Source organism: Nothobranchius furzeri, chromosome 4 (assembly GCF_043380555.1).
Source record: "Nothobranchius furzeri strain GRZ-AD chromosome 4, NfurGRZ-RIMD1, whole genome shotgun sequence".
NCBI classification, from domain to species: Eukaryota; Metazoa; Chordata; class Actinopteri; order Cyprinodontiformes; family Nothobranchiidae; genus Nothobranchius; species Nothobranchius furzeri.
The window spans coordinates 9,097,371-9,123,018 of record NC_091744.1 but is presented as its reverse complement, the minus strand read 5'-3'; the positions used below and the strand labels follow the sequence as shown (position 1 = coordinate 9,123,018).

The following is a 25,648-nucleotide window of genomic DNA, read 5'->3' as shown; positions in this document are numbered from 1 at the left end:
CACGCACACAAACGTTTGAATGTGCTGCTCCCGTTGCAAGCTGCTAAAAAGTGTGAGAGTGAATGTGAAGACATTTTATTTGCACTAAGTAGAAACATTTATCCACATTATTATTCAGGGAAGTGACAAAAAAAAAACATTGGAGTATATCGCCACATGAGCTCATGCAAATTTTAGAGGCATCGAGAGTCAAGTTTCATTCAAACTGTGTTCAACTTTAATTTAAAATAAAATAGATACATGAAATACTTGTGTGGTTGAGAAGCAGAGGCATACTGTCCTGATTTCATGCAAAAAGATGTCAAATTATTGCAAAATAAATAGAAAAACAGCTGTTCAGAAACCCTGAAAACACCCTTCTCTTTGTGATTCTCTGGGAAACAAAGCAGCCTAAACTCATTCTGATGTCACATCTCCAACACAAACTCATGAAGTTAAACATATAAAATCCTGAAAACCCAACATATGAAAATAAACATTGTTTTTCAGTTGGAAAGAAACAAAAATATGCCTATGAAATTGTTCCTCATCAGGGAAATGTTGCAGCAGCAGTGCTTTACAACATTTAAAAAGTGAACTAAATAAGCAATACTTACAGTATGCGGGTGTACAAATGGACAGGATATGGATATTTTTAGTACTGTATAACACATAATAATTGTCAATGCACAGCATGGCTCTGGACTAGTAGTTTTACATCACAATTGGTGACTTTTCCTGACTAAAATCACGAGGAGTGTTCCAGTTACTGCAAAAAAGCACGCAGCAGACAGTCTGACCAGTGGCAGGCTTGAGCAAGTGGGTGAACTGAAAACTGAGAGAGTTAAAGCACTTACGGGACAATGTTGCATCCACAGGCCTAATGTGGAGACAAGGCTGCACAATACACTCTAACAAATGAAATGTTGAATTAACTTAACCAACTTATGTCAACTGGTTCCATTAAACCTAGTCGTCTAAATGTAAAGCGTGATTGGTCCTTGTCAGACACGTGACCTACACGTCAACCACACCCCCTTAGCGCCATTTTAGGTGTATGACTCGCGTTGCTAGGGGAAGCCGCACAAGAGTGAAAAGGATGGATAAAAAGAACAAGGACGAACACATCCCTTACAGGAAATAACTTCTGAAGGAGGCTAGAGATCGGTTTTTCAGTAATTGTCTACAATCAACAACGCAGAGATCCTCAAAGGACCTCAAAGGAAACAAAAGAATGTATATGTTTCATTACTGCTGAAAATATATCACAGGTAAACGTAGCACTCCTTCAGCATATTTATAATCAAGTAAAAGGAAAAAATTACCGTCTAGAAACATGACTCCACTAACACACGAGCTGTACCCGGTTTTATTTTCTAGATGAGCCTTAATTAAACAAGTTATCTTCTCCCTACAACATTACAATGAGACCAAAATGTTGGAATGAGTGCAAATATGCACAAATGCTGGGAATAAAACAGTTGAGGAATGGACATTCTGGTGTATTTTCATGTGTGTGTGTGTGTGTGTGTGTGTGTGTGTGTGTGTGTGTGTGTGTGTGTGTGACACAATAGTAGCTTTGTACCCTACAAATATCTATAATATTTGTACAAAATGAAGCTGACTTAGCAGATTTTGCCTGTTGTAGGTGGTTTTTAGAACATGACTCCCGTGATAAACGGGGATTACTGTATACCTTGTTATGTTAGACGTAAATTTATTTTTACATTTACTCTTTACATTTAAGCTACTAGGTTTAGTGGAACCAATTGACATAACTTGGCAAACTCGACATTTCATTTTTTAGCAGTCTGGAAGTTGAGATGGAGTCTCAAGCTTAGAGCTGTGACTGTGGTCCCATGGAGGCAGGTAACTGTGGAACACAGAAAAAGAAAACTGTGGTTACATACAGTAGGGTCTGTGATCCCAAACCCAATAATTGGTTAAATGTATCCAAGTCACAACATCAAACATGAAAAAACGCATCTTGTAAATCCCAGAAAATACAAAAAGAGGCAAAGAGGTGCAGCTGAGAATGGAGCTGTGAGGGCGGTGGGGGCAGATGATTGGCACCCATCCATCGAGCTCTGAGCTACGAGCTAACCCGGAGCTCCACAGCCAGCCAGCGATGTGGCCCTGCTCCAACACAGTCAGAGATGTGTGAAGGTGCCGCCGGCACGGCAGCAGTAGGGAGGAAGACGGTACCTTGTTTTGGTACCCATCCCTAACAACACTTCATATTTCAACCCATTTTTGATCAAGAAGCATTTTTTGTTAAATGCACAGCATTTTACCTCAGTTAATCTTTACCTTCACAGTTAAAGAGCCTAGGGTTAAACAGTGGTTAACCAGCCACTTTATTAATTAACTAGCTCAGCTAGCGCAGGAGCGGCACCCGCAACTTAAAAGTACAGAAACTTAGTTTACTTACCAAAAAAAATGGAGTAGACTTCTTGAATTGTTAGTGCAATCAATACCACAGCAAGCCATTTTTGTACAATAAGTGCACGACTAACATCTGAACACGCAATCACACAGAATGCAACTGACGGTTAAGTTAACGTCTGACCACTATTAACGTGAGACCAAGGCTTGCGCTGGCACTGACGACTCATCACGCCCTTAATAATTCATAACATCAAGCTTTAATTACATCTAAACAGATGAGTTACAAAGAAATCACAACCCTCAGAGTTGTCATAATGGTAATCCTCACCTATTAAACCTAAAACGTTTTTTGAACCAGGCTGTAAATATGTATGCTTGGATGTTTTAGCAGCCCCTAGTGGATGAGGAGGGCTTCAATTTCAACAGGAGGAGCTGCCCTTTTGACAGAGACGGAGTCGAAAAACACCAGTGCAAGGGTAAGAACACAAGGAAGACAAAAACTCACAGGTCTATGGAGCCAATCAGTGGTCAGCAAAGCAAAATAGGTCTGTACATGATGGCAGAAGCATGGACATGGACAGCTGTGACAGGGACGGACAACAGACAATCTGGAGACATGGAGTTTATCTTTTTAGACACTGTTGGAGGGAATCCACAATCAGGAGTAGAGCAGGAACATGGGTGGTTGTCCAGAGGCAAAGCTGCAGACAGACTGGGTTATCACAAATAATTACAATCAGTTAGAAACAGCATTAGTTATTATTAAGTCAACTGTATGTAAGTACTAGAAAACAAGTAATAGTTACGTTTATAGTAGTAGGTAACAAATAAGTAGCTTCAGAGAGCAAGTAATATGTAAATAAATAATAATTGTTTGCATAGTAGTAGTAGTAGTAGTAATAGTAAACAGCCTTATGTAAGGAATATTTTATAGCAGTAAAATAGATTTGTGGCTTGTTTCCATCAGGAGGTTCAGAGGTCTGAACATCTCTAACATCTTCTAGGGGGGTGACCAGACTTTCAGACTAAACTAACATATTCAGATCTGAAATTTCCTATAACAACCTCATGAATTTCCAGAGTAAAGATTAGAGGCTTTACCAGAGCGATGACTCAACGCTCTTATAAATTCTCAAAAGAGATGTAGACATCATCTCCTTCAAATACACCAACAGAAGCCAAAGTTTTCCCCTTTTAGGAATTATGTATGAATGTTTAGAAATCCATAAAAGCAATGGTCTAAAGTCTAGTTTATGCTTCAGCATCGGTGCGGAGACACAACGCCATTATCCGTCCTTGCGAGAGCTCTCCAACAGGCTCGCAAGGACGGACGGGTCGAGTGTTCCACACCGTTAAAGAAAACGCTGCCATGCTCTCTTCTTCTCCCTTCAGCATCCCTCCAACTTTCTATTTCATCACTTTTGAAATGAGGAGTGAAAATTTAATTCCATCAGTTCCTTTTTCCTTCAAGAGATGCAGCTCATCAGAAGTTCAGCAGAAAACCGAGTTGATCTGTGACTTTTATTTTAAACACTAGATGTCAGTCTCCAACAGCACTTCTTTTCTTTGTACTCTGTATTTATTTTGGACAGTTTCCACTAGTGAAGACGGTTTGGAGTACCCACCAATGTGCAAACATTCCTGTCTCTGATCTGACATGCTGACAGCTGCTTAGAACTTTCCCATCCTTCCTTGTGTTTTCCTGTTCCCAGTGACGTGCCTCTACCTGCTCTCTCCACCTCCTGAGAATTTATTCTAATCCCCGTGAGGGGATTTGCTAATCTCTTTGGGGTGCCGAGAGCCCGTCGCGCAATCTGATTGGCCTTTGAGTGACCCTGCAGGTTTTGAGGAGGGGAGCGGGCTTCCACTGTGACCACAAGGAGAAAGTGAGACCTCATGACAAAGGAGGGATTTGGAGACGATCAGCTGCAAAGCACGGCAGGAACACAGCAGAAAGTTACATGAGAAAGAATAGATTGAATGGGAAGAAATTTTCAAATTAAATATCCCTGAGTACTGCGGTGGATCCTGTAAACAGGTAGGTGTGACTTTCTGCTGCTACTTTAGGAGAAACTACTCCATGCATCTGGTTCTGGTTGACTGGTTTGTAAAAGTAATGATGATGTCACAAATCCTTCATTTGGGTTTTCTCAGACACTCTTTTGAACAGAAACAAGTACAAACTTGTGTGTGTTCGTTTTTCACTAGTATGCAATCAGTTTCTTTGCTGTCCAGACATGAATAACCGCTCCATCGCCTGGTGGCTCAGACAGATCGGCCTGCCACAGTACATCAAGACACTGGAGAATGAATATTATGGTCTGGAGGTGAGTAACCTCTCGAAATGGTTAAACCCCTTGAGCTAGGTGGTTTCTATGTCTTTTTTTATTTCTTTTGACTTTGTTAAAACTCACACAGTCCTTGAGGACTGATTCCTGACTGATCCTCTTTGGTGTCGTCTCTCTGCAGGGTTTGCTGAATATAACAGATGCAGAGCTGAGAGATGCTGGGATAGAAGATGCAACACACAGAGAAACCATCCTCACTCAGATTTCAAGACATAGGCAGAGACTAGACCCACACTCTGGTAACACACACACACACACACACACACACACACACACACACACACACACACACACACTCGATCACAGGGACAAAACAAGAAAATGGGTAAAAATGAAAACGGTTTCAGGTAAATTGGATCTCAGAACTGCTTCCTGATGAATTGAACAAGTCTTTACGCATTTGTGGGGAACGTTTAGCACCAAACCACACCATGAACTAGAAACCAGCCATATTCTTCATGCCTATTTGTTTATTTTTTATTTTTTGGGTTAACAGGAATATGAGTCTGTTTCTAATTAAACACACCTAAAAACCGCCTCATCTCTGATGTTTCAAGTTGACTTGATTATCCTCTGAGATAAGCACACAACAAGCTGGTTTATCAAGTCACATGTTATCATTAAAGATATTAATGATTATAAATACACATTTTTGTATCTGTGGCTGAAAACTGGAAAAATGATAAGCAAGGCAATTTTTTACAGCTTCACTGTTATCAGATAAACAATGGATTTTTTTTCAGCAAGGTTTAAAAAAACTACATTATTCCAAAAGTTCATTTAAGACGGTATTTTCCCTCCCAGATCAGCAGACTGTGAAGCGTCGAGTCAGTCGAAATTACTCCCTGGGATCCTACTCAGACCTGGTAAGACAGCAGCCTGAATATTTTAATGATGTTTTACACTGTAAAACACATTATAGCTGTTTCATCATTCCAGCATAATGTTTTGAGTCAGTTTGACAAACTATTGCTGAAATACTTGTGTTAAAATGAATTGTTTTAATGTTAAACTGAATTTAAAAGACATCCTGAATAAATATGACCTTTGAGGTTAAAGTTGTGAAGGTCACCATCTGTTTGTTTTCTCTTATTTTATTCTTGTTAGTTTTTATCTTATCTGCCTGTTTTTAATGGTGTAAAGTTAACTATGTGTCAGTTGCTGCTGCCTCTTGGCCCGGTCGTCGTTGTAAATGAGGACGAGTTCTCAGTCGACTCATCTGGTTAAATAAAAGTTAAATGGAAAATAAATATTTTAAATATTGCCTTTTTTCTGCTGCACCCCCGTCATCCTTCTTTATGAAATTAAGGCATTTTTTCCCATCTAATACAGAATATTAAGGCTAATGTTTCACTTATTTTCTTAAGTTCAATCAATAAATTATTTTTTACAGTGTAATGAGAATAATAACATCCGGTCTGGGTTTATATCATGACCTACAGGAAAAGCCAAGGGATTTGTTCCGTCAAAGTGTTCTTCCCCGCCTTCAGCGCGCTGATAAAAAACACCGCCTGTCCGCTTCCTGCTCACAGCTCCGCCCCCTCAACGAGGATAACGATATTATTCAGGAGCACAAACACAGGTAAGCTAATTATAAGTTATTTGGCTTTTGTTTGTGAGAGTACGGCAGTGATTGTAGCTTTGGGACTTTCTCCTGGGAACCTGTCTAAGTAATAATTAACTTGTACCTCATAAAAGTTGTCAGACTTTTAAAGTGACAGTACATCATCTACGAACCAGCTGAAAAGACTGAATTCAACAGATATTGAATAACTTGACTTAAGGTCAGAGCTTTATCTACCAAGACAGAAGCATTGTTTTGATAACCAACCTTGGGATTTTGCTGTTTAGACCCCGTTTCCTCTATCCAAGGTCAAAGACTGACTCTGGTGTGTGTTTCTAGAACCAGACTGAAGAGAGGGTTGAGTGTTTCCTTTAATCAAAGTCACATTACAACACTTGACAAATAAGAAACAAATTAAAAGCAAAACATAGTATATGCTTCCTGAACAACTTAAATTATTTAATATTTCTGCATAATTTTGCTGATGGGATGGCGTAGATCCATTTTTCTAACAGACTGTGCTGTTTGACATGCTGGTGTACATTTTCAGATGAACTGACATCTAGTGAGCGAGGCACAGCTTCTGATCATTTTTAATACTCGAGCTTCCAGTAACACCTTTGAGAATTACTTTGAAACTACTTTCAATCATCAGAATTACTTTTGAGAATAAACGGATCAGCAAGATGACTCCTGCAGCATAAACAACGCCATTTATCCTAAATCTGTGGAGGTCAAACTGCCAAGTTCCTGTCTTAATTTGCTTGCTTGATTTAAATTCTAATGATTCAAAGTAAACATTTATTTAGTAAATGTAGTAAAATAAAGTTTTTTTACCCTAAGCTGGAAGTGCAAATCCTAGTAGAGACCTGCATGATTACCTGTAAAATTTACAATCTCAACACGAGTTCTAAGTAGAAAATCCAATAATCATAAGATATCCCATAATAATATGTCTAGAACAACACACTGATATTCTACTGAATGCATGTGTAATAAAAAACTTTGAAGATCAAATAAATAGGGCTGTATACTGATGTGTGTGTGTGTGTGTGTGTGTGTGTGTGTGTGTGTGTGTGTGTGTGTGTGTGTGTGTGTGTGTGTGTGTGTGTGTGTAGAGGCAGCAGCTTTTTGTATTCATCTTTTGAAAGCAGTGGTGTCGTGCAGCATCAACACGTGGCTTTCAATAATTGTGACTTTGAATTAAAAAAAAACAACAAACCAGAAAATTTGTGACTAAACGTTCTACTCTCGTCCTGCTTATTTCACTTTTCAGAACTTTGGAGGGCCTCAACCTGTTTTCGCAAATCTTTTACTTTTTAAACTAATTCCATCAGATGACAAACTTGCTCGTCAGTCTTTCGCTTCTGTTGCTGCAGCTGCGTAATAGTCCATTGCAGCTGGGTGACGGGACGTTCAAGCAGTGTCACATAAGGCAGTCTGAGGCCATGTTAGTGTGATGCTTTCATTTCATTTTTTAATGACAGGTTTAATTAACTCTGCAGAAAAATATCTTAAAGTATTATGGTAAACGGTGTGTATTTGTATGGCACCTTCTTAGGGTTCTACAACCCCCAAGGCACAAATGCTGGTGATGAGCTACAATGTAGCCACAGCTGGCCTGGGGTGCACCGACAGAGGTGGGGCCTGTCATACACTAGCACCGGTCTCTCCGAACACCAGCAGGCAAAGTAGGTCAAGTGTCTTACCCACGGACACAACAGCAGCATTCTCCGGTGGGAGCTGGGGTTGAACCTGCAACCTCTGGATTACTAGACAACCCGCTCTACATGCTGAGCCCCTAAATGTCCATTGTGGGGTGTTTGGGGCCCAAGGCAATTGACTACCTCATGTCCCTTTTCTACCAGCACTACTCAGCGTAACATGGATGGGTTCTGTTCGGTTGGACAGACCTTTCCATGAGCATGTGTCGATATTTCTCCTCAACTTTTCACTACCCGCTTTGTTGTGGTTATTAGGATACCAAGCCATTATGAAAATGTGACGTTTGCAACTGTCAGTCACTGATTGGCTAGGGGATGCAGTTACTGTTTGCTTCAGAGTTTTCCACCTGCTGCCTCGCTGAACCCTTTTCTGGGTTCAGAGTCTGACAAAACGCCATTGACTGAGCAGAATGATCAAAATCACAGCCATGTTTTGTCTATGAGTGTGTGACACAGGACAAACAACTGCGCAAGCATACTCACTCCTAAGGACCATTAGAGAAACATTACTGCTGAAAAAAACAGCATAGGTGTTTACCAGCATATCTTTTTGGTGCTGGTTTAGCTGGTGAACATATAATGCTGGTCCTACTTGCATTCACCAGCATCATGTGCCCGTCCAGGATCCCATGCTGGACTAGCATCCCAGCACCAAAACACAACATATGCTGGTCTCTGCTGGTGTTATCAGCAGGGCTATTAGCCCTCTGGAGGCAGGCGTTGCAGATTTGCAACGTTCCACATACATACAGAAGTACCCCTGAAGGACTTAGTTGTTCGTCCTTTTATCAAAACTTATTTTGAGCCTGAGAGGGTTAAACAGTCACATATTTAGGCTGTGGGAGGAAGCTGGAGTACCTGCAGAGCGCCCATCCCACACATGCACAGGGAGTACACACAAACGTCATGCAGTAATACCCCAGGTAGACTTTCAAACCCAGGAACTACTTGCTGTAAGGACAGTGCTGCCACTGTGCAGCTCTGTTCAAGCCATGTGCTTTTTTTCGTGATAACAACAGAAAACCAATTTACAAAAGTTTGTGCTACCTTGTAGGTTCTACCCAAGCCCCCACAATGCGGGACAGAAATTGAGTCCAATGCGGAAGTGAAAAAAATTGCAGTTCCACCCTCATCCACTGGGGGCTGGTGTCAGAAGCGAGCAAATCCTCATGTATGTACAGTCTATGATTGACTCCCATGTTAAAAATACCAATTTCACAGCAGAAATAAACATGTTTACAGCCTGGTACCAAAACATGGTTTTGGTTTAAATGATCTAGTTTACACTCATGACAACTCTGAGGGGGGTAAATTTTTTCTCACTCTTCTGTTTAAGTGTATTAAAAGTCTAAAATTCTGTATAATTAATGAGCATCCGACCCACGTGACCACAGAGCTAGCTCCGTGGAAAGGCCGTAAGCTTGGCTTGACGCATTCACTTTCCGCGCGGTGATGCGGCTCGCGGATGGAACGCGCTTCACAACTCGCAGCGTTTATGGATCGTGCGCATGGACGTAATTTTGGGGGGGGACAAGGGGGACATGTCCCCCCCACTTTTTCCAAAATCAAGTTTTGACCCCTGCACTTTTTACCATCCAAAAACAATATTACGCTATATTAAATTGACACTGGTTGAGCTCTAAGAAACAAGCGGAAAACAGCCGTTTGTGTTGAAACCTGTTTCCCATTAGAGCATACTGTAAAGACCCCACCCCCCCCCCACCCCCACCCCCGTGTCCCCCCCACTTCTCAAGTGAAAATTACGTCCATGATCGTGCGGCTCGTCCCTGCGGTGAGCCAATATTCTCCCAAACTGAACGGGGCAGCATGGAGCTCTACGGCATGCATCCAACACTACACCATAGTAGAAGTAGAAATTACTGTTTACAACATGGCATTTCAACATTTTTAACAGCGTCCTCGTCTTTTCCGACAGTGCGAGCTATTTCTCTCCAAGAATTATTTACAACATGTTGATCACGGTGATCTCTGAGAGCTGAATCATACAAATGTCTGTATTTACGAACCTCTGCCATACTAGTTCTTGCCTGTCCGCCATGTTTTTCCGCGTCCGTCCGTCCGCGTGGTTAGAAATTTTCCGAGGTGCGCGTTGCGGAAATTCTGGGCTGTGCGGAGACGCGGTGGAGGGGCGTGGTTGTTAAAATGACGCAAAATGACGCAACTTATCCGCGCGGAGCCGTGCGGACCTCGCGGACACCAACCTTCAGTCTGAGCCTCGGTCTGGCTTGGAAACTGCTCCGGGATTTTGAGTCTCCGTGTTTGTTTTCTTTTTTGGAAATTTTTTGTGCAATTGTTGGACAAAATGACTTGCTGTGGCATTAATTGCACTAATAGAGCATCCACTTCATTTTTTTCCGGTAAGTAAAATTATATTTATGTATTTTAGGTCACTGCCGAGCTGAGCTTAGATTTTAACATGTAATGTTTATCCATGAAATTTAAATGTAATAGGGTAAAACCCAGTGCATTTAACATAATGCTGCATTTTAGAAAATGGGTTGAAATATAACATGTTGGTGAAGCTGGGTTCCGACTATCGGCTTGTGGAGCTCTCGGGAGACCGATGTTTTCCACCCGGAATGCCGGCTGTTTCTCCCCGCAGCCCGGTCCATCTCTGTCTGATCGCGGCTCCTGATAGCTGCGCGGGCTGACAGCTGGTTCTCCCAGCAGCTCGGCGCATCTGTCTGATCGCGGCTTCTGTGTGCTGCGCGGCTGCCGGCTTGTGGAGCTCTCGGAGACCTCTGTGTTCCACCCGGTTTTACCCAACGGTCAGCCCGGCGTATCTCTGACTCAGAAGCTCTGGTGTTGTGCACAGTTAACTCCGGTTGTAGCTAGGTTGCTACCTCCGTTAGCTTAGCTCCCACCTCCGCATTAGCTTTGGGTTAGTTTCAGGTTAGCTTGTAGCTAGTTCGACCGGGTGTCGTCAGTCGATCCCAGCTTTACAGCCCCACCCTCAGCTCCTCCTCTCTTCCCTTTTTTGGAATTGTCTGGGCTTGACGGAACCTGTGACATGGTCAAAATGGCGGTGGTGGCCACCTCCCATTTGGCCTCAAAAAAGTGATATTGGAGCCTATGGAAATTAATTGTCCAGTATATATGTCGATGGTTCCGACTATCGGCTTGTGGAGCTCTCGGGAGACCTCTGTTTTCCACCTGGTTCTCCCCTCCCCGCAGCTCGGCGCATCTCTGATCGCCGCGGCTTCTGTCTGCTGCGTGGGCTGCCGGCTTGTGGAGCTCTCGGATGGAAACCTTTTCACCCGGTTCTCCCCAGCGGCAGCTCTGCGCATCTCAGATCGCAGCGGCGCTTGTCTGCTGTGCGGCTGCCGGCTTGTGGAGCTCTTGGAGACCTCTGTGTCCCACCCGGTTTTACCCAACGGTCAGCCCGGCGTATCTCTGACTCAGAAGCTCTGGTGTTGTGCACAGTTAACTCCGGTTGTAGCTAGGTTGCTATCTCCGTTAGCTTAGCTCCCACCTCCGCGTTAGCTTTGGGTTAGCTTCAGGTTAGCTTGTAGCTAGTTCCACCGGGTGTCGTCAGTTGATCCCAGCCTTACAGCCCCACCCTCAGCTCCACCTCTCTTCCCTTTTGTGGAATTGTCTGGGCTTGACGGAAACTGTGACACAGTCAAAATGGCGGTGGTGGCCACCTCCCATTTTTCTTCAAAAACGTGTTATTGGAGCTTATGGAAACCCATTGTCCATATATGTATATGTCGATGGTTCTACCATAACTATTCTCAGTTTCTTTCAAATGTAAACCAAACATGATCCCTTTGAGGTGATGGAAAACATGTAAAAACACCTGAGTACCACCTCAGCCAATGTAAATTCAGCCCTTTAATTGCAGGTAATAAGTAATTATTTCTTAAGAGAATAATGAATATTAGCTCGAGTAATGCAGCAGTAATGGACCAGGATTTAGCCTGTGGGAGCTGCTGTACCTACTGAGGTCAGGTGATGCGTAGGTATCCCAGGAATGCCAGAGAGGGATTGCGGTGTTTCAGCAGCTCGGGGCGGGGAGGAGAGCTCCGGGAGAACTTGTGAGAACTCGTCCGACTCTGAGCAGACCGGAGAGGTAGGAGAGGAGCAGGGGGCACTGGGAGGGACCGCAGCTAGAGAGGAGCCAGAACGTTGCTGCTTCCCAGCAGTTGTTCGGGCCACAGACCGTAAAACATGTACGGGACCGAGTGAGCCGAGAGGCGCGTGGTCAGGTACGGTTGCGGTGATTTCCTTAAAATGTTAATTCACGCGATATCTTAGTAGTCAACACGCTTTGGGGTGTTTATAAACTTTGTTGAAGTTTGTTTTTCGACTTCCGGCTCTCGAGTATTTAAACAGTGTTTTTTTAAAGATCGGTTTACTTGTTGAACACCTGTCAGACTGTCCAGTTTCACACTGAAGGTGTGATAACATCTGCGGTATCAGATTACTGGTGTAACGAATGTGGTGGTGTTTGAATTTAAGTCATACACGTGGTGTAATCGCTGTATAGTATCACGTTTCACAATAAAGGTGATGTTTGTGTGAACCTGGGCCAACGCCTCTCACCCAGGTTAGTATCAGAAATAAACAAATATGAAGTTTGTGTTTGGGAATGATAAGTATACCCTTATAGAGAATTTTATAAACGAGACTATAGTCAAAATAAAGATTTATTCAAAGTAAAACTTTTTAAATTTGTTATAAAAGTTGTAATTATATTGTACTTTACTTGTTTTACTAGAATTGTAAAGACTGACTCTGAAGTGGAGAGATTTTGTACTGATAGGGTTTTAAATGGAAGAGGAGGCTTTATCAAAAGTATTTCGTCCTAAATTCACACAGGAGGTCAGTGAATGAAGGACAGATATCACGTTTCATAATGAGCTGAAATGAATCAATAAATTACAAATTAAATTTTTGATTTCCTTAATTAAGTCTTGTTTCAACAGCAGATACATAAAAGAGAAAATGGGTAATATTTGTTTCCCTTTTTTATGTTTATTACTTTTTCTTCCACAAGTCTGGTTAGATTCCCACTCTATGTGAAGCATCCTTGACTTTAATTGAAGGCGCATTATTATTATTATTATTGGTGGTGGTGGTGGTGTTGGTGTAACTTATTAGCCAGGAATACCAAAAATATGTAATTTAAGTCAGTTTTGTCAAGGTTTTATTTTTTTCCTTTATAGGCATTGTTGTTAAATTTGGGAAGCATTTCCTGTGCTTTATTTTAGAATAACAACTAAGTGAAGTCAACAAACATAAAAAAGAAAGCGCTAATCGAAGAGCTAAAATTTTGTCTTTATTTTTTAGTTTTAATATCCTAAAATATTGTTGTTGTATTTAAGTCCATCCATCTATCTGTCCATTTTCGTCCACTTATCCGGAGTCGGGCTGCGGAGGCAATAGCCTTAGCAGGGAGGCCCTGACTTCTCTCTCCCCAACCACTTGGGCCAGCTCCTTTGGGGGAATCCTAGGTGTTCCCTGGCCAGCTGAGAGACAAAGTCCCTCCAGCGTGTCCTGGGTCTTCCTTTAGGTCTACATCCCGAGCTCAGCTGGCTCCTCTCAATGTGGAGGAGCAGCGAGTGTACTCTGAGCCCCTCCCGGATGACCGAGCTTCTCACCCTAAGGGAGAGCCCAGACACCCTGTTTTTATGTGTCATAGGTAAACAAACTATAGGTTAAAATGTAACTGTATTAATAAACAACACAATACACGCTCTCTAAGATGACTCCTAAATAGAATTATAAACATTTCTGTGCACAAAGAGGAGGTCGCAGGATAAGTTTTTATATTTACAATAGTTGTTCTGACCTTGGTGAGTTCCCCACTTCAGCCCTCCTAGATGATCTGATCTCTTCGTGTGAGCTCCACGTGTTTAGGCAGGATGGTGGAAACTCTGGGAGGAAGGAAGGAAGAAAATGAGTCAGGCTATTAAAAGGCTGTTCGTTTTTCTGGTGTTAATGACAGACCCAGACCTTGGCCTCCTGTCCTTGTCCAGAACAAAAACATTACCTTCTACTGTCTGTTTTCCTCTCAGTAACCTCCAAATCCCACTCTGCTTTTGTTTTGCAGCAAGAGGAAAAGCATCAGTGCGTATTTCGGCCACCTGAAGGTAAGAGGTCAATCAAACAGCCTCTCGCTTTCATAGCTTTCATAGCTTCCTATGTATTCCTTAGTTTAAACATTGTTCAGAGTTAACAGGAAGACAATGTGACGGGCCACTGCTTGTTGTAGGTGTTTGGTGGTCGGCGAGACATGGATTTACTGAGGAAAGAGCTCGAAGAAGAGCTGAAGCTCAGCACTGAGGATCCGAGGAGCCATGCATGGTACCATGGACCATTGAACCGGGAGGTACACAGAACAAACACACACACAAACACACACATCAAATATAAACACTGCAGTGGGACCAATGAACAGTGTTTTCTACATGGGGTAGACCAATGTAAAGGGGCCGATATTTACAGTTTTTTGCACATCTGCATCATCTGACATTTGTCCTGAGTAAAGCTCAATCAATCAACCAAAGCTTTATTTATACAGCGCCTTCCGCGACCCTGTCGGGAAGCCCAAGGCGCTAAAGCTATTGAGACTTGTACTCATCTTTAGGTTTAGGTCTACAGGAAGCTAATGTTTTTACCCAGGAGATACCCTGGAGCCAAAAATCAATTTTAATAGTCGTTTTACATGCTTTTGTAGTTCTAAAAAGACTACACGAGTCTTTACGGCTACACTGCAGTGTTTTGTGGCTTACATCACTCCCTTAGACTCGTCATCAATTTAGTAAGACTTTATAGAAACTTGTGTTTTGGTGGAATTGTGTAATTATTGTGAAGGCTCTAGTCCTTGGTTGTATAAGCAGAATCCGTTAGGATTAGAAGACTCTTGGGTCGCTTAGAGCGCCACCTGCAGGATGGGGGCTCTGCTGCAAGCCCTCCCCAACGAGCCAGAAATGAAACGATAACTAAAATTGATTATTGTAGTCATTATAGGTGTGATGATAAACATATTCATGCCGTGAAAGCTCGGTACAGATGCTAGACGTCCATAATCAAAGTTCACCAGTCAGTCTCAGCTCTTTTGGTGCTCAAGTCTAGAAGCGTGCACACGTTTTGCTTAGCTGCACTTAGCTAGCAGCCACATACAAACCAAAAGAGACAGAAAAAGTGAAAGCTCTCTACATCAAACAGCATGAACGGCAGAATAACTCAGAAGCTTACAGACCTGCCGCTTTATTTCCAATGAGCTTAAAACATGATCCATCAGCAGCAGCAGCAAGGAGAAACGTGCTGCATAAATAGAAAGCTGTTATGGCTTATGATGAGAACTCTGAATGTGCTGTGGCAGGTCATTTTTGTTTATGTTTCAGTTTAGCCTGACAAGAGTCCCTTTCCCACTCTAGGACTCACCTAGCTGATAAAACTTCCTGTTTGGCAGTAATGAAACATCTGAGCGCCAGTTGTTTCCTTTGAGGTCATAGGGATCGACATCGGTGATTGTTTTCTGAAAATGCCAAATCCCTAAGGGATGCGTTCATCCTTGTTCTTTTTGTCCATCCCTTTGACTCTTGTGTGCTGCTTCAACTGCAGCTTCCCCTAGCAACACGAGTCGTACACCTAAAATGGCACCGGGGTGTGTGGTTGACAGGCAGATCACGTGTCTGACAAAGACCAATGGCCTGGTGGACGGTGGCGACAGTTAGTGGCGATTCCAGCTGATTAACTAAGCACAGCCCTGGTTCATCCTCTGTCTGTGTCGAGGTCGACTTGGTTAACCTGCTGACATGTTTCCAGGTCGCAGAGTCTCTGTTCGAGAAAGACGGAGACTTCCTGGTCCGAGACTCGAGCTCTGCTCCGGGCGACTACGTTCTGAGCTGCTTCTGGAACAACTGCTTTCTGCACTTTAAGATCATAAAAGTCGTCCTCCGTCCAAAAAAGGTGCATTCTTGGTATTTTTAATCAGCACTGTCTTTTTGAGATTAAATTATTTATGAAATTTGTAATAAAACAAACACAAAAATTACATTATAGGCAAAATTGGGGATATTTCACCAAAAGATGTGTTAGCCAAATAAAGGTGCTTGAGTAATGAATAAAAGGCAGACAACGACGGGATTCTGAAACCTGATTTCCAGCAGATTTGCTTTATTGAATTGAATTAGATTACAGATTTGCATGTGAATAGTTAGTAGCAATGATATTTGTCATAATTTTTTTTCTTCAGCTTGAAGTGTCACTAAAAGAAATCAGACATGCGCATTGATCCACAACACTTAGAGTGAATGCCACAGAGAAAACATTCAGAAACTGTTAAAGACAAACAGAAAAACAAATGATTTCATCAATATGTCTCAAACTTCGAGCTGTTGGATGAATAATTCTTTGTATTTCTGAGTGGCTGAGACACTTTTTGATAGTGATTTTATTGGAAATATACAATAGAGAGAGAGAGATCAACAGTGAAGGCATGCTCCAAGAGCAATTTGAGACAATCTATAGATTTTTATTGTTTTATTTCTCACAGATTTGAAGCTGCTTTGAATCCAGATGGAGGAGAGCTAGACCCGTGTTGCTTCCTCCACCTGTTAAAGACTCCGCTCTACATCATGTGCATCCTTCTGTGTCCCAGGGTTACTCTCGGTTACTGTACCAGTTTGAAGAAGATCGCTTCGACAACGTTCCCGCTCTGATCCGATTCTACGTCGGCGGGCGTCGACCCATCTCCAAGGCCTCGGGTGCTGTCATCTTTCACCCAGTCACGCGGACCCTACCCCTGCGTGTCATCTCTGAGCGACAGGCGGAGCTCAAAAACAGCAGCAGTAGAGATGGAGGGGAGGAGAAACAGGCCAAACACAGCAAGAGACGCAGCTTCAGCTCCTCACAAAAAGACACGCTGCAGGTCATCAATCCACTGCTGAGGTCGGAGCGGACGTGGCGCATGATGATGGATGTAGTTTAACAACACGGCAGAATAATGAATGTTGTTTTTTATGTGGGGCAGGAGTGGAAGTCAGCCTGCTAACCTGGAGAATGTTGGAAGGAGGCCTTCCCTTCAGTCTGCACAGTCTGACAGCAACCTGCAAACTGGTACATTACCAACATTTGATCTTTAATGTCCATAGGGACAAGTGTCTTGGCTGCTTGATTTTGACAATTACTCACAAGATGTAGAATTTTTGCATTGGTCTACTTTAACACATCTGCAGATACGAAATCTACAAAAATATTGATTTAATTCACAAAGGCTTCACCGCTGCAACAGATCTGTCTCCACACCGAGTTTGAATTAGCTGCTGACTTGTTTTAATGTTGTAAAAAGAGTTATTCATCACAGCATGTTTATGTGCACATGTGAAATGAGGCTGCGTAGAAAAGCCTTTTGTAGTTCCAGAGGGAGCTGTGCAGATTAGAGTTTTCAGGTTTGAAAATGAGAGGCAAGAAACCTGTGGCCCATTTCTTGTTTCAGCCTGAGGCTCGAGGCCAACGCATTTGCTACGAGCTTATGTTAAACTTAAACGTAGTTATTAAGGAGGTAGAATCTGTGGAGAAGGCGCATTCAAGATTCTTTCTGAACTGTATCTTCTGAATCAGACCGTGAGTTACGACCACATTGCATAACCAGTGTAGCAAGGCATAAACCGCAAAAAATCTTAATGGTAAAAAACAACAGCAGGTGAAGCTCCTGCAGGGGATTTTTGGGGGTTTGAGCTGAAACGTTATAGATGTTTAAAGTGAATGATGTCTGAATTATGGGGATTACTAAAGATGACAAACTCAATATTCTAGATCCAATGCTGCTTGATCTGTGTTTAGCAAAAAATATTTAAACCGACTTAAGGTACAATCCACTATGTTGCCAAGTGTTGGGAAGTCTGCCTTTACACACAAATACATGACATTTAAAGATGTCCCATTTTCATTTGTGAGGTTTAATACGTAGTTAGACCACCTCTTGGAGCTGTAACAGTTTCATCTCGTCTGGGAAGACCTAGGATTATCTTAATAGGGATTAATTTGGACCATTCCTCCAGAAGATGTTGAATGAGAAGGTATGGCTTCAGTCTCCACTAAAGGGTCAGGATGAGGTCAGGACTCTGGGGTTCCTCATCTCTAGTCATGTCCTTATTGGAACATATGCTTATGGCAGAATATTGTACTTTAAAGGGATACTGTGCAACCTTTTTCATATTTTCAAATCATTTTCTTGAGCCAGTATGTGCTAAAATGACCCTATACAAGGTTATTGAAAAGTCACTCAGACCCCCACCGCCCTCTGGCCAATATACCGCACTTGCAACTTCAGACTGGCAGGCCGCCACCTGTTCACTTAAAAAAAACTAAGCTGACATGCCTGGCGCTGCAGTCGGCTTCCAGCACATTTCCTGCTTGTTTTAGATCGTAAACACAGCTGATTTGTTTGATTCAGTGATGAACCAGTCCTCTAGAAACTAATGAAGGCTGAGGAGACATTTCAGCTGTTAGATTGCGGTATTAAAAAGGCAAATGCACTGCATGGAGATAAGTTTTATTTTCTGTTTAACCACAGTGAATTAATAACGGACACTAAGGGGTGCTAAAAGCAAGCAAAACTGCCGGGTGTCCCTTTAAAGGAGCAATATGTAATAATTCTACGATGAAATAATCACAACACAGTCTAGTATCTCAGGAATGTTGGAATGAAGGTTACATTTAAACAGATTTTATTCTCAGCCAGCTGAGGGGCTGTCAGTTTTTTCCAAAACAAAAGAGGGATGTAGTCACTAATTACAATCGGTGAGGTTTCAGAGTCTGTGCAGAGCGAACACTGCAGCACCAGCATTTGTAATTGAACACCAGCAGGCAAAAATACCCTGAATGCAGTAAACAGGAGTGACCCAGAAGTTATTTCTACCCCTCAGAAGCCACGGCATCTTTTTATTTTTCTCTAATATCTGGTAAAAAAGGCTAGATGCTAATGTTGAGCTAACAATGCTAACGGTGAATTTGAAGCAAATAGTTGGCTCTAAAAATATCTCAAACTACTTTTTCAGTTATCAACAACTTATTGCAGTGAAATGTGTGTGTGAAGTGAATAATGAGTGTCAGTTGTGGTGTCTTACTTCCTTTGATGGGTCGTTCAGAACAGCAAGCTAACTGCAGGCAATCAATCACAATTCCTCTAATGCTGGAGAAATAATATTGTAAGTGCTCCCTACCGTAAAACACCCAAGAGTGCTAACACCACGTAACAGGGTATTTATCTACTTATCATCTTTCTGTGCATGACTTGTTATGTTTGTTATCTACAGTAGAAGCTTCTGGGGCTGATCCATAACTGGCAACAGCCATGAAACTCACACAACGGTAGTGAGAGAGTAACTTTTGGCCTTGAAAAATGACCTGCAGCATCCAGATTTGACAACAGGATGTCATTCTTACTTCATTCTTACACATAGTACCTAAAGCCTCCTACTTTTTACTCTTTTTTTTTTGCTTCCAATCAGAAGGGCTTTCTTATAATCTTTTAAAATGGGTTTGTTAAATCGTTCTCCAGGCTTCTTTAAAGCTTTTCGTTGAATTACAGCTGCCTTTGGGTTTAATTGTCTAGTTCTCATACTTGACCTGCCAGTTTATGTTAAGTTTAATATTGTAAACACTGACTGAGTTAATTGGTTTATTCATATATTATGAGTATGTTTTACTGATCAGAGCATAATGTGAGCTGTAGTCTTTATGCTTCACCCAGGTATCCCACAGAGCTCTCAGTCAGAAGAAAGTCCCGAGTCCATCTCCCCTGTGTTTCGCACCGGCAGCGAACCCCTTCTGACTCCACAGCCACGCCACACACGGCCCCTACCTCCAGGTATCATTTGAGCATGAACTTGTGTTTTTTTTTTTTTTTCATCCATGACAAACAGCACACTCTTCTGAAGTCCTGTCTCTGTACCTGCAGGTGGTGGTGTAACACTGCGAGGCTCCGACAGCCAGCTGCACCCCAGAGCTCCTCCTAAACCTCTCAGGGTCTCTACTGTTTTCCCCAACGCCATACCACCCCCTCCCTCAGACCGAGATGTAGATCCCTCATCTTTCTATGATGAATTGGTCATACAGGTAAAGAAAGTAAAATCTTCTCATCTCTTTGTTTCTTCTCTGTCTCGGTAATGAAGAACAGGCCCTCCAGCATCTCAGTAAAGACAGCATGGAGAGTTTAAACCCCCTTTTGTTGTGTTCAGGTACCACAGTCGAGGCAGAAAGGCCATGTGGACCGGCTGCGTGCAGAGGAGAAGTGGCAGAGCCGTGCACGCCTCACAGAGACTTCCTTTGGATTTTTGGAGGCCCAGAAGCACGAAAAATCGACACAGCTGCAGCTTGATAAGAACCTCCAGAAGGCAGGAGAGGAAGTGGAGGACTGGCACTTTGAACGACCACATGTTTGTATATCTGACATCTTCTTCACTGGTTAGAGTGTTCACATTTGCTTCTGACTGGAGTAAAAAATCACCAACAATTAGTTATAATTTTTCTAATTTTCCTTTTCAAATTAAGTTTTAGTGATTTACAAATGTTATGTTTTTTATTCCAATTCTTCTGTAACTGCACTGATAATTAAAAAGCCAAGCAGCATTTATTCTGTCAACATACATTAGAACTTTCAGGAGTCCGTGTTATAATAATTTATCTTTTTCTTTCTTCATTTTTTGTTTTTGTTAGAATTTTTTTTTGTTGGTTTCTTAAAGGAGACGTATTGTGCAAAACTCACCATATGCATCCTTTAGTGCTTCTATGTGGATATCTACTGCCTCTTTAAATACTCCAAACGTGAAAAAACACATCCAACTGTTCCCTGTCGGTGTTTGGTTTTGGCAATTATGTACCTAAAACGATCAATCTTTAAAGTTCCCCGTTTGTGATGTCACAAATGGGAAATTTAAAATAGAACTACCTCTCACATGGAGGAGCAGCAGCTCTACTTCGAGCTCCTCCCAGATATCAGAACTTCTCAGCTTATTGACCCTTTGCACGTGACGTCACGCCACTCATGTGACCACCCCCTTCGCCATGATGGACGGCAAAAAGACCGTTTACACCCGTTGAAACTCCAGTGAAGCTAGTCAAAACAAGTCAGTTTGTAGCCTTTTATCATTTGTATTTAGTTGATTTGACAGTAAAATGGTTTTAGCTTGCTGCGTGGTTGGCTGCACTAACAGACAAGGATGCAAACTCAACTAGTTTTGTTTTTTTTTAATAACTTTGATGAAGACTGAGGACGGATATGAACTGCCGCGTCAAGCGGACTAGCAGGCCTCAGATTTGCAGCGAACACGTTTTTTCCGGGTAAGATTAACGTTCATTTATTTCACGAGGAAGACAGGGACAGGGATTAATGTGATGTGCTTCTACTCGTTATTGATAATCCTGATGGATGGGTATTTCACCACGGATGATACGCGTCGTCCACTGTAGTGTAAAGCGAGATAATTATTAACAATATCAAAGCTCCGATGTATGATTACGTGTGTTAAAATTACGTTATTTATTTTTTTATATGAGCGTCGCCGTTCAGAGATTTTCCCTTTGTTTAGTAATCGTGTCGCTCACTGTTTACATGCTTTTGCCGTCCAGCATGGTGGACCCATGTGATTAGGTGAGTTGGTGCAAAGGGTCAATAGCGATCTGAGGGGGTGGGGTGGGTGGGTGTGTGTGTGTGTGTGTGGGTGGGTGGGGGTGGGGGGGGACGGGGGGCGTGGCCTAGCTCCAGCTTGTCTCTTAAAGTGACAGATCCATGATACGGCTCATTCTGGAAAGTTCTGAAACTGTCTAAAAACTGCTGAAAATACTTTATGTGAGAGGGATTTGGTTTTGACCATAGAACTGTTATAAAGTCATAATATTCTCTCTTTAGGCGTTATAACATATGCATCCTGATCTTTTTATAAACTGAACATAACAATAATCTAACACAACCTGCCAATAACTGAGCACAGGTGTGGCTTTATCCTGCTTGTGTCCTTTTCATTCAGAGACATTTCACTGCTAATGGAAAGTGAATTAAACTAAAAGCATCTAATAATGTGATAAAAGCATCTAATAAGTATGTTTTTGGTTACAGATAGAAACCTCATCAAGTTTCCAGTTGAACCAGTTTAAATCGCTGCTCTTGCCGGAGAACAACCGACCTCTGGAGTCCAGCGTTCTGCTCGCCGTCAAAGAGCTCTACAACCCTTCAGACGCCAACACCCTCGCTTTGCACATGCTCAGTGTAGACTGCCAGGTAGCCCCAGAACCACTCATGCTGCTTAATTGGAACATTATAATATAAAACAACAAAAGCCAGATTATATTCATGTATTCTATTAAAATGTGTTTAAATTTTTTTTTTATTATTATTTTGAAATGTGTTGGAGTAGATCCGTTGCTCCTCCACATCGAGAGCTTGTAGATGCCTCCTGGACGCCTCCCTGGTGAGGTTTTCTTGGCATGTCCAACTGAGAGGAGACCAAAAGGAAGACCCAGGACATGCTGGAGGGACTATGTTTCTCAGCTGGTCTGGGAACGCCTTGGGAATCCCCCTTAGGGGCTGGCCCAAGTGTCTGGGGAGAGGGATGTCTGGGCTCCTCTGGTTAGGCTACTCCCCCCACGACCTGGCCCTGGATAAGTGGAAGAGAATGGATGGATGAAATGTGTTGCTGTTTAAAAAGCTTCTATTAGTATCTTACCCAGCTTTCTGAACAGCCTGTGCTCAGAGAAATTGGGTTTATGTCCGATAGGACTGATCAGTAAACAGAACTAAGAAACGTAATTATGTATTATATAGTTTATGTGGGTGTTTTTATGAAGCAATTTATTTTTACTAAATTCATTCAAACAATCATCTTCATGGTGAGTTGATAGATCCTAATGTGTTTACAGGTTGCACGTATTGTTGGTGTGACCGATGAGCAGAGGAGGATTATGGGAGTCGGTTCTGGGCTGGAGCTCGTCACACTGCCACATGGACACCAGTTACGACAGGATTTGCTAGAGAGGTACACGCCACTGAGCACTTTCCTGCTTTGGGACCACAGCTTCACACCCCTCAAACCGCCTAATTTGTTTCAGGCATCATCTAATAATGCTTGGGGTGGCTGTGGACATCCTGGGCTGCACAGGGACTGTGAGCCAGAGAGCAACAGTTTTACACAAAATCATCTTATTGGCTCAGGCCCTCAAAGAACACACCCACAACCTCTACTCCTTCTCGGCTGTGATGAAGGCGCTGGAGATGCCTCAGGTAGAAATGTTGTGCTTCAGATCCTCTCCTTCAGATGGAACAGGGTTTTTATTCAGTCATAACATGTTGTGTTTGCAGATAGTGCGCTTGGAGATGACATGGCGAGCGTTGAGAAGGAATCACACAGAAAGTGCAGTTTTGTTTGAGAAGAAGCTCAAACCCTTCATGAAGTCGCTGAATGAGGGGGACGGTGAGTGAGGTGGTTTGATCCAAAGCCTCCAAGACAATAACTTATAAATGAAGAGTTTTGTATGTTTGAGGAATACTTGACTCTACATCACCAGTAAAAATGTTTAAAAGGGGGGATTTTTAAAAAAAATGAATAAGAAGGAGAGAGAGAGCTAGTTATTGATCACCTACAGGTGCTACAAACACCAATTCAGAGACTGGTTAATGGGAAATGATCATTTCCTTTACACAGATTTCCAATTTTTTCTAAATGAATAACTCTAGATATGTTTTAATCAAAACACACAAGCAGCACACTTTTTAAGAGCCCCTATAAAAAGCCACACGAGCTACCGCCATCCCTACGGAGAGTCCTCACTAGCCAGACATACGAAAACTGAGCTCAGCAAACACTTTTAGTGTAAAATAATGCTGTTGGTGCTTTCAGTACCAAATAGAAAAAAATTCCCCCTTTAGAAAAATGTCGGATAAAAGGAATGATGCCTCTCTTCTGCAGTAGGGCCTGTGCTGCTCTGGTTCTGATGGATCCATGTTTGTCTTCAGATTCAGCCATTCAGGGTCCAGTTGCTGTGCCTCACCTGGTTCCTCTGTTAATGGTGATGGAGGGTGAGGACCCGGTTGAAAACAGCGACCGAGGCTGTCAGGTGCTTTATGATGTCCTCCAATCAGCTCGCACCGCTGCCTTACACGCCCAAGACTATCAGCAGCAAGCACACTCTCTGCTCACAGGTGCACACAATGCATTTAAATGTGAAACAGCTCAGAGAGAACCAATAACGCTCGTCCCTGCAGCAAAGTACATTCAACAAATGCTTTTAAATTTTATGCATCTTTAACGTCTGACTCAGCAGGAGGCTGGGAGCCAATCCCCGAGCTGCTGGAATCTTTCCGGACCGAGTTTGCCCTGCGGCTGTTCTGGGGTCAGCAGGGAGCAGTCGCAGACAAAAAGGAGCGGTACGAGAAGTTCGACAAGATTCTCCGAGTCCTGTCAGATAAACTGGAACCGGTGGAGATCACCCCACAACAACCAGAAGCTTTGGCTTGAGTCTGCTTCAGGAAGCTGATGTCAGAACTTTCTGCACAGGGCACAAACAAAAAGATAAAGAATCTTGTTTTGGCTGGGCCTCGCTGCTCTGGTTGAATGATGAGTTCTTAGTTACAAGACAAGATTTATTGGGAAATTTAAAATTTCCTGCGTTTGCTGAAGTGTGAGAGACTGTGTGTTTTCTAGACTTTTAATGAGAATGTATGGGGAGACTTTTACTGTGAAAAGGCTTCGAATTCATTTTCCTTTTACAGGAAATCAGGAAATGTACATTTTTTCCTCCGTGCTCACTCACGCTTGTTTTGGTGGTTCGGGTGTGCGCTCCAAACACGCTCCGGATTTGCGTTAAAGTCCCGCCTCCGTTTGATTGATAGCAACAGGCAGATTTTTCCACAGTCTCTTTTATAAGATTGAAACTCAAAACGGGAAACTGTCAATAATGCGGGACATGAGTCTCAATTTGCGGGACACGTGCGGGACTGTCCCGCACAAAGCGGGACATAAGGTCACCCCTAAGTGTGTATGTTTCAGGGAAATGGGTGTGCTTTTAGAAAAATGGCATTATGATTTTGTAATCTAAGATCAAAAGGTTGTTTATAGTGTTTAAGCAATCAAGAAAAACTGTAAAACCGATAAAAAATGGCCACTAGGGGTGATAAAGCACAACAGAACTAACAATTGTCTCTTTAATCTGTCCAAACTTTGCTAAAACTTCTTGTTTCACATAAATATTTTGCATCAATGTTATAATAATATGTCACTTCACTGCACATCTTTACATCTGCCCAGTTTATCAAATGATCCTGTTGATAAGCACCTTTCTCAGATGAATGCTGTTTACTTGTTTACACCTCTGACCATAATGATGAAAAATTGTCACACTAAATAATACTTTCCCAGAGGGTTGTCTGCAGCTTGGTTTACACCCATAGCTACAGGTAGGTGCAGCCCAAAGCATTTAGCATTGCATTAGAAAAAACACTTTATTGTAATGTTTGATACAAAAGATGTTACATTAATGCTGGAAGTACATCAGGAGAGAATTACAGGAATAAATGGGATACCACTCACTCTTTGCATGGACACTATTCAGTTTATATGGACAGACATTTAATTTGTGAACCCCGCTTTTACCTTCACAGGGGACCGAGTCATATA

General features: G+C 42.4%; 1 protein-coding gene across 4 annotated transcripts; it reads left to right on the top strand.

Moving 5' to 3' along the window:
- The first annotated feature begins 4,274 nt into the window (after window positions 1–4,274).
- On the top strand, window positions 4,275–25,232 carry sh2d3a (SH2 domain containing 3A). Of its 4 annotated transcripts, none has more exons than XM_015966244.3 (19): window positions 4,275–4,405; window positions 4,603–4,694; window positions 4,837–4,954; window positions 5,520–5,581; window positions 6,158–6,297; window positions 14,080–14,119; window positions 14,242–14,358; window positions 15,801–15,944; window positions 16,636–16,925; window positions 17,008–17,093; window positions 19,732–19,848; window positions 19,939–20,096; window positions 20,219–20,416; window positions 22,096–22,257; window positions 22,896–23,011; window positions 23,085–23,256; window positions 23,335–23,446; window positions 23,989–24,174; window positions 24,297–25,232. In XM_015966244.3, exons 2-19 carry the CDS (start codon window positions 4,605–4,607, stop codon window positions 24,488–24,490), a joined length of 2,502 nt encoding a protein of 833 aa, XP_015821730.1. In that variant the 5' UTR covers window positions 4,275–4,405; window positions 4,603–4,604; the 3' UTR covers window positions 24,491–25,232. The 4 variants fall into 4 exon arrangements, with proteins under 4 accessions (XP_015821730.1, XP_015821710.1, XP_015821721.1 ...); XM_015966224.3 differs by having other exon boundaries at window positions 24,294–25,232; XM_015966235.3 differs by lacking the exon at window positions 4,275–4,405 and having other exon boundaries at window positions 4,530–4,694; window positions 24,294–25,232.
- Window positions 25,233–25,648: the final 416 nt, after the last annotated feature.

Excerpts from the sequence above, each read along its gene's own strand:
- sh2d3a (XM_015966224.3), top strand. The coding sequence starts at position 4,605 with ATGAATAACCGCTCCATCGCCTGGTGGCTCAGACAGATCGGCCTGCCA. Across the intron at positions 20,417-22,095 it reads GGCACTTTGAACGACCACAT|ATAGAAACCTCATCAAGTTT; the intron begins GTTTGTATATCT and ends TTTTGGTTACAG. Across the intron at positions 23,447-23,988 it reads GTCGCTGAATGAGGGGGACG|ATTCAGCCATTCAGGGTCCA; the intron begins GTGAGTGAGGTG and ends GTTTGTCTTCAG.